Source organism: Lithobates pipiens, unplaced genomic scaffold (assembly GCF_037356315.1).
Source record: "Lithobates pipiens isolate NorthernLeopardFrog02 unplaced genomic scaffold, aLitPip1_a1.2 Scaffold_16, whole genome shotgun sequence".
NCBI classification, from domain to species: domain Eukaryota; kingdom Metazoa; phylum Chordata; class Amphibia; order Anura; family Ranidae; genus Lithobates; species Lithobates pipiens.
Window position 1 is genome coordinate 547,647,955 of NW_027507748.1, and position 12,333 is coordinate 547,660,287.

Genomic DNA, 12,333 nt, shown 5'->3' on the forward strand with positions numbered 1-12,333 from the left:
TGCCATACCCAGCCATACTCTGAGATCCTCAGCCATACTCTGTGATACCCTGCAATACCCAGCCATAGACGCCCCCCCACCCCTCACCGCCCTCCGGTGCTTCTACCAACTCGCCAGTACGATCAAAGCCAGAATCTTTTTTTTTATTTTTTATTTTTTTTTCAGGCTTCCCAGCCTAGAGGTGAGATGGGGGGTCATATTGACCCCCAGATTTCACTGTAAAGAGGACCTGTCACCCCATATTCCTATTACAAGGGATGTTTACATTCCTTGTAATAGGAATAAAAGTGATCAAAAATTTATTTTTGGGGAAAAAAAATGTCAAACTAAAATAAATAAAGTAAAATGAACAATAAAAAAAAAAAAAAAAAAAAAAATTTAAAGCGCCCCTGTCACCATGTGCTCGCATGCAGAAGCGAACGCATGCGTAAGCCCTGCCCACATATGAAAACAGTGTTCAAACCACACATGTGAGGTATCGCCGCGAACGTTAGAGCGAGAGCAATAATTCTAGCCCTAGACCTCCTCTGCAACTCAAAACATAACCAGTAAAAAAATTTTAAAGTGTCGCCTATGGGGATTTTTTAAGTAGCGACGTTTGGCGCCATTCCACGGGCATGTGCAATTTTGAAGAGTGACATGTTCGATATCTATTTACTCAGCATAACTTCATCTTTCACTTTTTGCTAAAATTGGGCTAACTTTACTGTGTTTTTTTTTTTTTTTTTTTTAAGCACAAAACTGTTTTTCCCCCCCAAAAAAACGCGTTAGAAAAATTGCTGCGCAAATACCGTGTGAGATAAAAAATTTGCAACGACCACCATTGTATTCTCCAGGGTCTTTGCTAAAAAAAAATATATAATGTTTTGGGGTTCTCTGTAATTTTCTAGCAAATAAATGATGATTTTTACATGTAGGAGAGAAATGTCAGAATTGTCCTGGGTGCTCCAGAACGCCTGATGGCGCTCCCTGCATGTTGGGCCTCTGTATGTGGCCACACTGTGTAAAAGTCTCACACATGTGGTATCGCCGTACTCGGGAGTAATAGCAGAATGTGTTTTGGGGTGTAATTTGTGGTATGCATATGCTGTGTGTGAGAAATAACCTGATAATATGACAATTTTGTGGAAGAAAAAAAATCTTGATTTTGCAAAGAATTGTGGGAAAAAATGACAACTTCAAAAAACTCATCATGCCTCTTACTAAATACATTGGAATGTCTTCTTTCCAAAAAGGGGTCATTTTGGGGGTATTTGTACTTTTCTGGCATGTTAGAGTCTCAAGAATTGAAATAGGCCGTCAGTCCTTCAGGTGTGATCAATTTTCAGATATTGGCACCATAGCTTGTGAACTCTATAACTTTCACAAAGACCAAATAATATCCACCAATTTGTACTTATTTTTACCAAAGATATGTAGTAGTATAAATTTTGGCCAAAATTTATGAAGAAAAAATTACTAATCTGCTAAATTTTATAACCGAAAAGAAGAAAAATTCATTTTTTTGCAGAATTTTCGGTCTTTTTTTTTCTTTTATAGCACAAAAACAAACAAACTGAGAGGTGATTAAATACCACCAAAAGAAAGCTCTATTTGTGTGAAAAAAGGGACAAAAATTTCATATAGGTCCAGTGTTGCATGACTGAGTAATTGTCATTCAAAATGTGAGAGCACCAAAAGCTGAAAATTGGTCTGGTTATTAAGGGTGTTTAAGTGCCCAGTGGTCAAGTGGTTAAGGACAAAGAGAGACCATTTAAGTGTGGTAGTTGTGGTAAAGCCGGATGTGTCCTAACAGGTGTAACAATTCTCTTCCCCCCCCCCCCCCCCCCCTTATTAAAGGCAAGTCTTAGGAGGGTATGAGCATATCCTCGTGCACGCAATCTTTCAGGCAGAGTGTCTGCCTGTCTTTTAAAATCTGCATCTGAAGTGCAGATACTAAGCATATGGAATACTTTGTATTGGAGCCTGGATGTAAGCTGCTGGCATGATTAAGGTGTTGCCGTCGCTGGGTTTGCGATAAAGGTCAGATTGTATGTAGCCTTCTGGGTATAACCCTCGCTAGTGTCCGAAAAGGGGTTAAAACCGGCCTAAAGTGCCGCTGCAGCGGCGCTTTGTCAGTGGTTTTGTGGTGCTACCCCTTTGTTTTCAATGGGAAGTGGGCGCTTTAGGAGTGGTGAATACACCACTCCTACAGCGCTGCAAAGAGGCGGCTTGCAGGACTTTTTGACCATCCTGCAAGCGCACCACTCCAGTGTGAAAGCCCAAGGGCGCTGTAGTGCATGTAAAGCTCCTCAGTGTGAAAGTAGCCATACTGTAAAAGTTACAAACCTTAATTACATTTTTTTTGTTTCGGGTTTACATCCACTTTAACTGCATCTTAATGCCACAGACTGAAAATAATTTTTAGTTAAATTTTTCCAAGCAAACCCTGCCATCTATACAAACACTGCAGAAAGCAACTGAAGAAAGCGGGGAAAAAACCCAATTATAATATATCTTCCTATCTACTTACTAATGCTAGCAGCATAATGGTTAATGTTGGTTGAGTATAAAGTTCTGACTTCATTTTATTGACCGTCATGTCTTTAGTATGGGAATCATGTAAACTTCGTTTTCATGTGTGCATAATGATCAAGGCAGTATAAAATAGTTTTTCCTGACTTCCAATGAGAGGGAGAATTGAAAAATGCCTAATCCCATTTTTCCAAGGTTCTAATCTGCCTCCATTTAATGGCGTCAGTATTTTTGTTTAAAAGTATTTTATACATGGAGTTTTGTATTAACAACTGCAAAATTTCCTAAAGGTTTGGGTTTGGCAAATCTATGTTTGGCTCCATGCTTGTAGCTGTGAAGCAAGAATATTTTATACAGTGTATATATTGCCTGTAGCTTTTTGGTTTTTGTACTGTGTGTGTGTGTGTGTGTGTGTGTGTGTGTGTGTGTGGTGGCGGCTTTGTTTTGAGGTGTGTGGTTTTATTTAATTTTGTTTTACAGGACCAAGAGAGACGCACTCCTCTGCATGCTGCTGCTTACTTAGGAGACATCCCAGTGATGGAACCATTAATACAGTCAGGTAAATTTGTCTTCCTTTTTTTGCAAAGACATGTCACATTAATAGAAAACCTAACTATCTAACTAAATTGTATTTTTTTTTTTTTCTTCTATATTTTCTAGGTGCTAATGTTAATGCAAAGGATTCAGTTTGGCTAACTCCCCTGCACCGAGCTGCAGCAGCACGAAATGAGGCAAGTTTTATATATATATATAACAAAAAACTTTCTCGTAATTTCATCCTGGAGTTCATTAGGGAGTTGAGATATAACCGATCCACGGGTCCCAAATCTTATCATGTTTTTGGGATTTATTACAAAGTATATGAGAGTTATTAATAATGATCCAATTGAGTTTATTTCTAACGCAATCAAGAGTAATAACCGACTGTTTCCAATGCCTAGAAATTATAATTCTTGCTACCAGCAATATATAAGTAATCAATATCACTGATGAGCTGCTCCTGGACATCTGTGAATGTTCACCCCATCACCTAGTTTATTGGATTAAATATCCTAATCCAGAGCCTAGTCACGAGGGGGCATTGCCACCAAATATGGTGCATTGCCCCCAACTGGCAGTGTCGTCGGAAACAATTTTGCGAAGTGGAAGGATGCATTTTGGCTACCCTAGTCTGAACCAGGTACCAACGCAGGAGTGTTTTTATAGTTGGCCCCTATTAGAGTTGTATTGATGGAAAATTATTATAAGCAATGTCCTGCCACTCAGATCAAAGGTAAGGTTCAGGTCTCTTTCCCATTGATTCATATAGGCAAATTTTGAGTCCGGATCAGTGAGAGGCGTATACTGCAGATACAGGCCCCCATTGGAAGCCCCTGGCTTGGCAAGATAGTTCAAAGGTTTTAAGTAAGGGGTCCCACCAGTAGGTTAAGTTTTAGATCTGGCAAAGGATGCAATTTGATTGTATCGGAATATTTCACTAGGAGGCATTTGCAACGTATCCTTAATATGATGCAAAGTGTATATGTGATCTCCATTAAGAAAGTTGCCAATTCTTGGTAACCACCTTATTAAGCCACCATTGATATAATCCTGGTACTCCCAGATTTTGGAGTATAAAGCATTTGTTTTTGCATCCAAGGCCTCTTGTTTCCCCACATGAAGAGCAGGACTTCAGCCTGTAGACGTTGTAAATCTCCCTTGGGATTGCCAATGGTAGAGTTCTAGGAGTTTGAAGGAGTCTGGGCAGGAACATCATTTTGATTTGAGTTGATTATGCCAAACCATGAAATTTACATCATTTAAAAAAAATAACAAAACGTAAAGTTAGCCCAATTTTTTATATAATGTGAAAGATGTTACACCGAGCAAATAGATACCCAACATGTCAAGCTAAAGTACCTAAAAAATCTCCATAGGCGATGCTTTAAAATTGTTTAAAGGTTGCATGTTTAGAGTTACACAGGAGGTCTAGTGCTATAATTGTTGCTCGAACGCACACGGCAATGCCTCTCATGTGGTTTAAACTGAGTTTACATGTATGGGCGGGACTAACGCGTGCGTTCTCTTCTGAGCGAGCTACCAGGGACAGGAGCGTTTTTAAATGATTATTTTTTTTTTGATCACCTTTATTCCTATTACAAGGAATGTAAACATCCTTTGTAATGGGAGTCATTCGTTTCAGGTCCTCTTTATGGTGACCCCACATCTCTCCTCCAGGCTGGAAAGCATGAGATCGGGGGAAAAAATCCATAATCTCGTGGTTACGAGCCACGATCGCAGCTTTGTTTACATCCGCATATAGATTATTGAAGAGGGTGGGCCAATCCCTATCGTAAACTACTTGATCTTGACATGAGAGGAAAACCATAAAAAGGGTAACATTTTCCATCGAGATTTTCCCAGGTCAAGTCGTGACTAGATAGATGGAGAAAACCTCCTTTGCATAGCTAGGGGAAGGTCTGCTCGCCTTAGTCTTGGTGCCTGTCGCAACTAGGCCTCAATACTGTTGAAACTCGGCCCTTTGGCAGCCATGTGAAAGAAGGCCTGAGTGGGAGGCTAGGAAATATTACTATCAACCCGGTGGTGTCTCCCACGGCAGCCCCCGAGGTCACCACTCCCCCTATGGGCTCACACTGTGGAGTGGGATAGCTCAAGGCACTCCCGCTAAAGAGACACCCACCTGCTTCCCTCTGCTCCCCCAGGGGTCATTCAGAAGTTGTAGCCCCCGGGTGGGAGGCAGCGGGACATACACTGGGGCTCCCAGGCCTACTTTGTTAAATCTTTCCAGTACCGGCTATATCCAGTCAGTTCAACAAAGATTAAAGTAAGGCACACTCTAGAGTGAAGAGAATAGCAAACCAGTATCATATCGTTAGAAATCCTGCGCAAGGAAAGTAAGAAGAGAAAGGAGAAAGTGGGACTAAGATAGGAGAGGGAAAGATGTGGAGGGTGGTTGGTATACAGGGATCAGGGTCATGGTTCCATCCATGTAGATCTTATGATTGTAAGTGCCCTGGATAGAGTGGGACTTTGATATACTGGGCCCATGGTTACCAGGTCAACTCAAATTGTTGGACGGTATTCCGCAGTTTTGCTACTGTTTGTTCCTGAATCATAATCCAGGAGATTTTGTACCTGGCAGCCAAGAGGGATACCTTGGAGGTTTTCCAGGCCTTTGCTAATGTGATCTTGGCTCCCAAGCACATGAAGAAAATGAGTTGTTGAATGTGCTTGGGGAAGTGATGTAACCTGTGGTTCAGCAAAATATACGAAGGGTCCTGAGGAACTGGAGCCCCTGTGACCTTTCGCACTAGGTGCAGAAATCTGTTCCAAAAATTTCGTATGCAGGGGCATGTCCACCAGATATGGCGCATCGTGCCTATATGACCGCATCCTCTGAAACAGAGGGGCTAAGTCTTTGGGAACATCTTGGAGAGTCTCACAGGGACGTAGTACCATTTGGTTAGAATTTTAATGTTCGCTTTGATTAAGGAAATGTTCAGAATACCTTTAGATCTCTTGAAGACTTGAAACCACGTCTCCGGATCCAGTTGGAAGTCCAAGTCCCTTTCCCAAGAGCAGGCGTATGCCGGCTTGTCATTCCTATCTGCCAGGGACGAGTAAATGAGTGAGATTCCTCCTTTATGGAGACCTGGGTTTGTGCACCATTGCTCGTATATGGTTACCTTGTAAATGTTTGGTTTGTCTGGTTCGAGTGAATGAAGGAAGTGCCTAATCTGCGTAAGTCTGAATTGTTCCGATGCGGGCATTTCCAATTTGGCAAGGCAGTGGCCTACTGAAATGGGATCGTTAGGTGAAAGGAAATGTCCAATTCTGAAAAGGCCTTTGTTCAGCCACCAGTGAAACGCCTGGATGTTCATGCCTGGAGGAAAATCTGGGTTATTAAATAGGTGTGTGAGAGGTTTCAGTGGGGATATTTCAAGCGTTCATTTTTGTGTGGTTGATCACACAGTGCCAGGGAGTGGGACAGTGTGGGGGCTAAGATAGCGGGTCTGTGTTTTGCTGGTCTCCATAACAGATAATCTAATGTATAGCTAGGCACTGCCTGTCTCTCGAGGGAGACCCAGTCAGACCTTGAGGACTTGGTATATATTGCTGAGAATTGTGCCAGTTGTGCTGCTTGGTAGTATAAACTAAGGTTAGGAAGTCCTAACCCACCTTGGGCTGTCCGGCGGAACAGAATATCTCGTGCTAGCCTATGGCCCCGCTTTCCCCAGACAAATCCAACCACCTTTGATTGAAAGTTGGATAGGATAGACTTTTTTATAGGTATGGGGAGGGATCTAAATAACTACAATACTCGTGGTAGTAAGGTCATCTTGACTGCGTTGAGCCTGCCTAGCCAAGATAAGCCTTCCTTAGACCATTTAGCGAGATCCGCCTCTAAAGATCGGAAAGCGGGAGGATAATTGGTATTGTATAAATTGATGACGCACTTGGTCAGAAAGACGCCCAGATAAGGAATCTTATCCGTGGCCCAGGAAAGGGGAAAGTAAGGCGTAGGTTGGGTAACGGTTGAGGGGGGAACCGAGATATTGAGGGCTACCGACTTCGCTGTGTTTACTTGGAGGCCTGAAATAGTACCGAAGTCACGTAGTAGTTGAAGTAAATTGGGGGTGGAGACGAGTGGCGAGGTTAGAAATATTAGCATGTCGTCGGCAAAGAGGGCACATTTATGCTCTTCTGAGCCGCAGCGAACACCTTTGATGTTTATGTCCGCTCTAATGGCAATGGCCAATGTCTCTATTGCTATGGCAAAAATTTAAGGGCGACAGGGGGCATCCCTGTCTAGTGCCTCTACGGCTGGCCAATGGTTTTGAAAGACGACCCAATAGACGTACTTGAGCAGATGTGATTGAGTAGAGGGCGTGCAGAATCTTTAGGAAACTTGTCCCAAACCCCCATTTAGTGAGAACTTCAAAAAGTTATGGCCACGATACCGAATCGAATGCCTTCTGCAGATCCAATGATAGCAGAAGGCCTTCTTGTGCCGAGCCCCCGTCCCATCGAGAATTCAACAGGGATATTAGGTCAATTGCCCTTCTCACCTGGTCCGGTCCCTGTCTCCCCGGGATGAAGCCCACCTGATCCTTATGAATGTAATTGGGTATAAAGCTGGACATTCTGTTTGCCAATATCTTTGTCATAATTTTAAGATCGTTGTTGATTAACTATATAGGCCTGTAGTTTCCCACTTCGCAAGTGTCCTTACCAGGTTTCGGTATTACCGAAATAAAAGCTGTGTTAGAGTCATTCGGAAGGGGGGCACCATCCCGGAGAGAATTGAAAATTTTGGCCATCTAGGGAGCCAACTTTGTTCCAAATGTCTTGTAGTATCTAACTGGAAAACCGCCAGGGCCAGGGGCCGAGTCTGATTTTAGGGATTTTATTACGTCCAGTATCTCGGTAGAGGAGAAGGGCTCGTCCATTAGTTCCTTATGTGTTTGTTGAAGGGAAGGTAGATTGAGGTTCCGGAGGAACTGGTTCCTAGCTTTAGAATGTGAGTGGGGTGTCTCGCTGTAGAGGTTCTCATAGTAGACGTGAAATGATTTTAAAATCTCCACAGGGTTTTGTGTGAGGGTGCCCGAAGACTGTCTGATTTTGGGGAAGACCAAGGTACGAGTCCGGGGGCTCAATTTGCTTGCAAGCTTGGCGCCTATTTTATCCTTTTGATAATAGAAGCAAGCTCCCGTCCAGCGCAGATGCTTTTCTGCGGAGGTGGTGAGCAAAATGTTAAGTGCAATCCGTGCCCTATCGAGTTCAGCCAGGCTATCCGGGGTGGGGTGTCGTTTGTGGCGTTTACTAAGCATACGAAACTCCTCTGTGAGCCTTATAAGATCTGCTGAGTGTTCTTTTTTAAGCCGGGCGGAAAGTTGTATTATTCTGCCCCGCATGACCGCCTTGTGCGCCGCCCAAAGAGAGCCTGGTGAAATTGAGTCTGTGCTATTGTCTGAGAAGTAGTCCGTCAGGGCTGAGTCTAGTACTGCGCAGTGGGCCTGATTGTTCAGAAGTCGCCATTAAAACGGTCGCTTATTATATATAGTGCTCAAAAATTATATATAAGCAACAGTTCCTCAAAAAGACATAGTAATGAACATAAGTGGTAAAGTGCACAGAATTTTTGTGAACAATCAGAAATATTATGAATAAAGTGCTAAAAAAATTATATGTAAGAAAACAGTTCTTCATCAAGATGTAATCGTGAGCATAACAGTTCAATAATCATAAGTGTTTCTTCTCAAGAAATCCTATGCGGGTGCAAAAGAGAATTTCCTTCACCAACACCGTGCTGATAAATGGTAAAAATGCGCGCTTACCAAATCCCAGAATCAAAAAGGCATTTGATATCAGAAATCTTAGGGGTCATCACACAGGGACATCACCTCGTTTTGATGTGGTTGGACCATTTATAAAAGGCAAGCAAAGACTCCCATAGCGTAAAAACCGTAAACCAAAATCTTTTATTCCATAATAAAAAACATATTCACAAACATAAAGGGCAAATCAGCGTTAAGAAAAGCCGGCCGGCAAAGCGAACGCCCAAATGTCACGTGATTTGCGTCAAGCACGTCAAGACCACCCAACTCTTGACGCAAATCACGTGACATTTGTGCGTTCGCTTTGCCGGCCGGCGTTTCTTAACGCTGATTTGACCTTTATGTTTGTGAGTGTTTTTTATTATGGAATAAAAGATTTTGGTTTACGGTTTTACGCTATGGGAGTCTTTGCTTGCCTTTTATGAATGGTCCAACCACATGAAAACGAGGTGATGTCCCTGTGTGATGTCCCCTAAGATTTCTGATATCAAATGCCTTTCTGATTCTGGGATTTGGTAAGCGCACATTTTTACCATTTATCAGCACGGTGTTGAAGGAAATTCTCTCTTTTGCACCCGCATAGGATTTCTTGAGAAGAAACACTTATGATTATTGAACTGTTATGCTCACGATTACATCTTGATGAAGAACTGTTTTCTTACATATAATTTTTGAGCACTTCATTCATAATATTTCTGATTGTTCACAAAAATTCTGTGCACTTTACCACTTATGTTCATTACTATGTCTTTCTGAGGAACTGTTGCTTATATATAATTTTTGAGCACAATATATATATATATATATATATATATATATATATATATATATATATATATATATATATATATATATATATATATATATATATATATATATATATACTCGAGTATAAGCCGAGATTTTCAGCCTCTTTTTTGAGGCTGAAAGTGCCCCCCTCGGCTTATACTCGAGTCATCGCTGTCTGCCCGCTCGAACAGCGTGTCGAGCAGACAGACAGCGGCCATTCTATTCAAAAGCCGCGCCTCCGGCTCCGCCTTCGCCTGTGATAGGCGGAACACTGAATTTCCCAGCAGCCTGTGTTCCGCCTATCACGGACATCGTATCATCCTCGTACTACGGACGAGGATGATACGACGTCTGTGATAGGCGGAACACAGGCTGCTGGGAAATTCAGTGTTCCGCCTATCACAGGCGAAGGCGGCGGCGCAGCTTTTGAATTTTACAATGGCCGCCGACGAAGAGGGCACGGGACGGGACGGGGGCAAGGCAAGGCAAGGCACGACACGGCACGGGACGGAGGCAAGGAGGCAAGGTAAATCCCCCCTTCCTTGTGTGCTGTGTGTTTTTCAGTCCTTTGCTCACAAAGAAATGATCTTTTCAGAACAAGCCAGAGAGTTTCAGAGGAACATTAATAATTCATATGCCTACAGAATGCGGCTGCTTGCTCTTATCAGCAGATAATTCTGGCCAGAACAATCCCTGATTACATGTGTTTATTGTGCCCTCGAATGCCTTCCATAACCCTGTGTACATAAAGATTCATTATTCTTCACCGGCACTATGGCTCACCCTATAGGGCATCATAACACCATAAAGAAAGTAGGATCATCCCAAATAGGGATCTGTAGTCCCTTTAAAGCCCAACTCCATGAAACAAATTGCTGGTTATTAGGAGGCTCGGGACAAAGGTAGGCTGGACACACACACACACACACACACACACACACACACACACACATACACACACACACACACACACATACACACACACACATACACACACACACACACACACACACACACACGGATGGATGGAGACACACACAGGGATGGATGGATGGATGGAGACACACACACACAGGGATGGATGGATGGATGGATGGAGACACACACACACAGGGATGGATGGATGGATGGATGGAGACACACACACACAGGGATGGATGGATGGATGGACACACACACACACAGGGATGGATGGACGGACACACAGGGATGGACGGACACACAGGGATGGACGGACACACAGGGATGGACGGACACACAGGGATGGACGGACACACACACAGGGATGGACAGGCATGTCTCACCCTCGGCTTATACACGAGTCAATAAGTTTGCCAGTTTTTTTGGGGGTAAATTGGGGGCCTCGGCTTATATTCGGGTCGGCCTATACTCGAGTATATACGGTATATATATTCTAATATAATTTGTTGTACACTTGATTATTGTATGAGTTATAGAGTATATTTTTATTATTCACTTAGTTGTGTTTTTATATTATAATTTTTGACTAGTTATAGTGTATACATATTATTCTGTTATAGGTTTTAGATATATATTTTTTAGATTTTTTTAAGTGTGAGCGCGGTTGAAATTCCTGACTTATATGCTTTATAGGTGTGTATCACATCGTGTCAATCGCAGCCTTTAGATATTTAGACTGATTGTTGAGAGATTTCTTTAGCGCAATATTTTTTTACCCTCCAAATGAGGTTTCAACGCTGTGAGGGCCTTTGCAAAGAAGGAGTCCTGGTGGGAGTTTGGAGCATAGTAGGAAATAAACGTGTAGGTTACTGTGTCAAGTGTCCCAGAGACCAGGATGTAGCGGCCTTCTGGGTCTCTGATCGTTTTGGAGTGTGTAAAATGAACTTTGTTGGCAAAGCAGATCGCTACCCCTCTCGTTTTATTGGGTGCATTTGTGTAAAGTTTTTGTGGATGAAAGTGGGGTTATATAAAATAGGGAAGTGCGTCTCCTGCAGCATAACAACATCTGCCTTCTGGGCGTGAAACTGTTGCATAATTTTGCGGCGTTTTACTGGTGAATTAAGGCCCTGGACATTATTGGACATTATGCGGAGGTTATATTTCGACTGCGTGGGTTCAGTCATGGGAAGAACGTGATATGGTGTGTTCTGTGTATATAAGGCATACCTGTCCTTGAAGTAGTCTCTGGCAGATAGGAGTAGACATCAGTTTCACTGGAGTATCGCTTGTGGGATTGAAACGAGGCGAATTCAACCAGACCCTGTATAAGGGAGATAGGGAGGGAGGGAGGGAGGAAGGAAGGAGGAGGGAGTGAGGGAGGAAATAGAGAGAAAGGTAATAGAGGTAGAAAAAAGCGGAAAGAAAAGAAGATACATCAAAATATGCATTGCACAAAATGACAATTCAAATCAAGAAAAAATATTCTAGAAAAAAGAAAATAGAAAAAAATTAAGAAAAACCCCCCAATAAAACCCGTAACCCCGGGTCCAGGCAGAGATCCGTCTCCACCCGTACCCTACCCAAGGGAAAATCACAGCGACCCTACGGATCGCTGCAGTCAAACCCTGGTAGGAGAATGAACAAGTGTTCTCCTATCGAGGTTAAAGGGAGGCGAATTGTGCCCACCCTGGTCAACCCCGCCGCAGAGGTTGCTGATCTCGTAAGCTCTAACAGCAAAAAGGTCTGAGCCCTGACTAAGTAAGGCAAAGGG

The 12,333-nt window shown here is 42.8% G+C and overlaps 1 protein-coding gene across 3 annotated transcripts in view; it reads left to right on the plus strand.

Moving 5' to 3' along the window:
• ANKRD52 (ankyrin repeat domain 52) overlaps positions 1-12,333 on the plus strand; it is a 232,663-nt gene that overhangs the window by 64,057 nt on the left and 156,273 nt on the right. For all 3 annotated transcript variants that reach the window (XM_077483380.1, XM_077483382.1, XM_077483383.1), the window contains exons 3-4: positions 2,995-3,073; positions 3,175-3,245. In XM_077483380.1, coding sequence (XP_077339506.1) covers positions 2,995-3,073; positions 3,175-3,245 — 150 coding nt within the window. The remainder of the gene's footprint in view (positions 1-2,994; positions 3,074-3,174; positions 3,246-12,333) is intronic.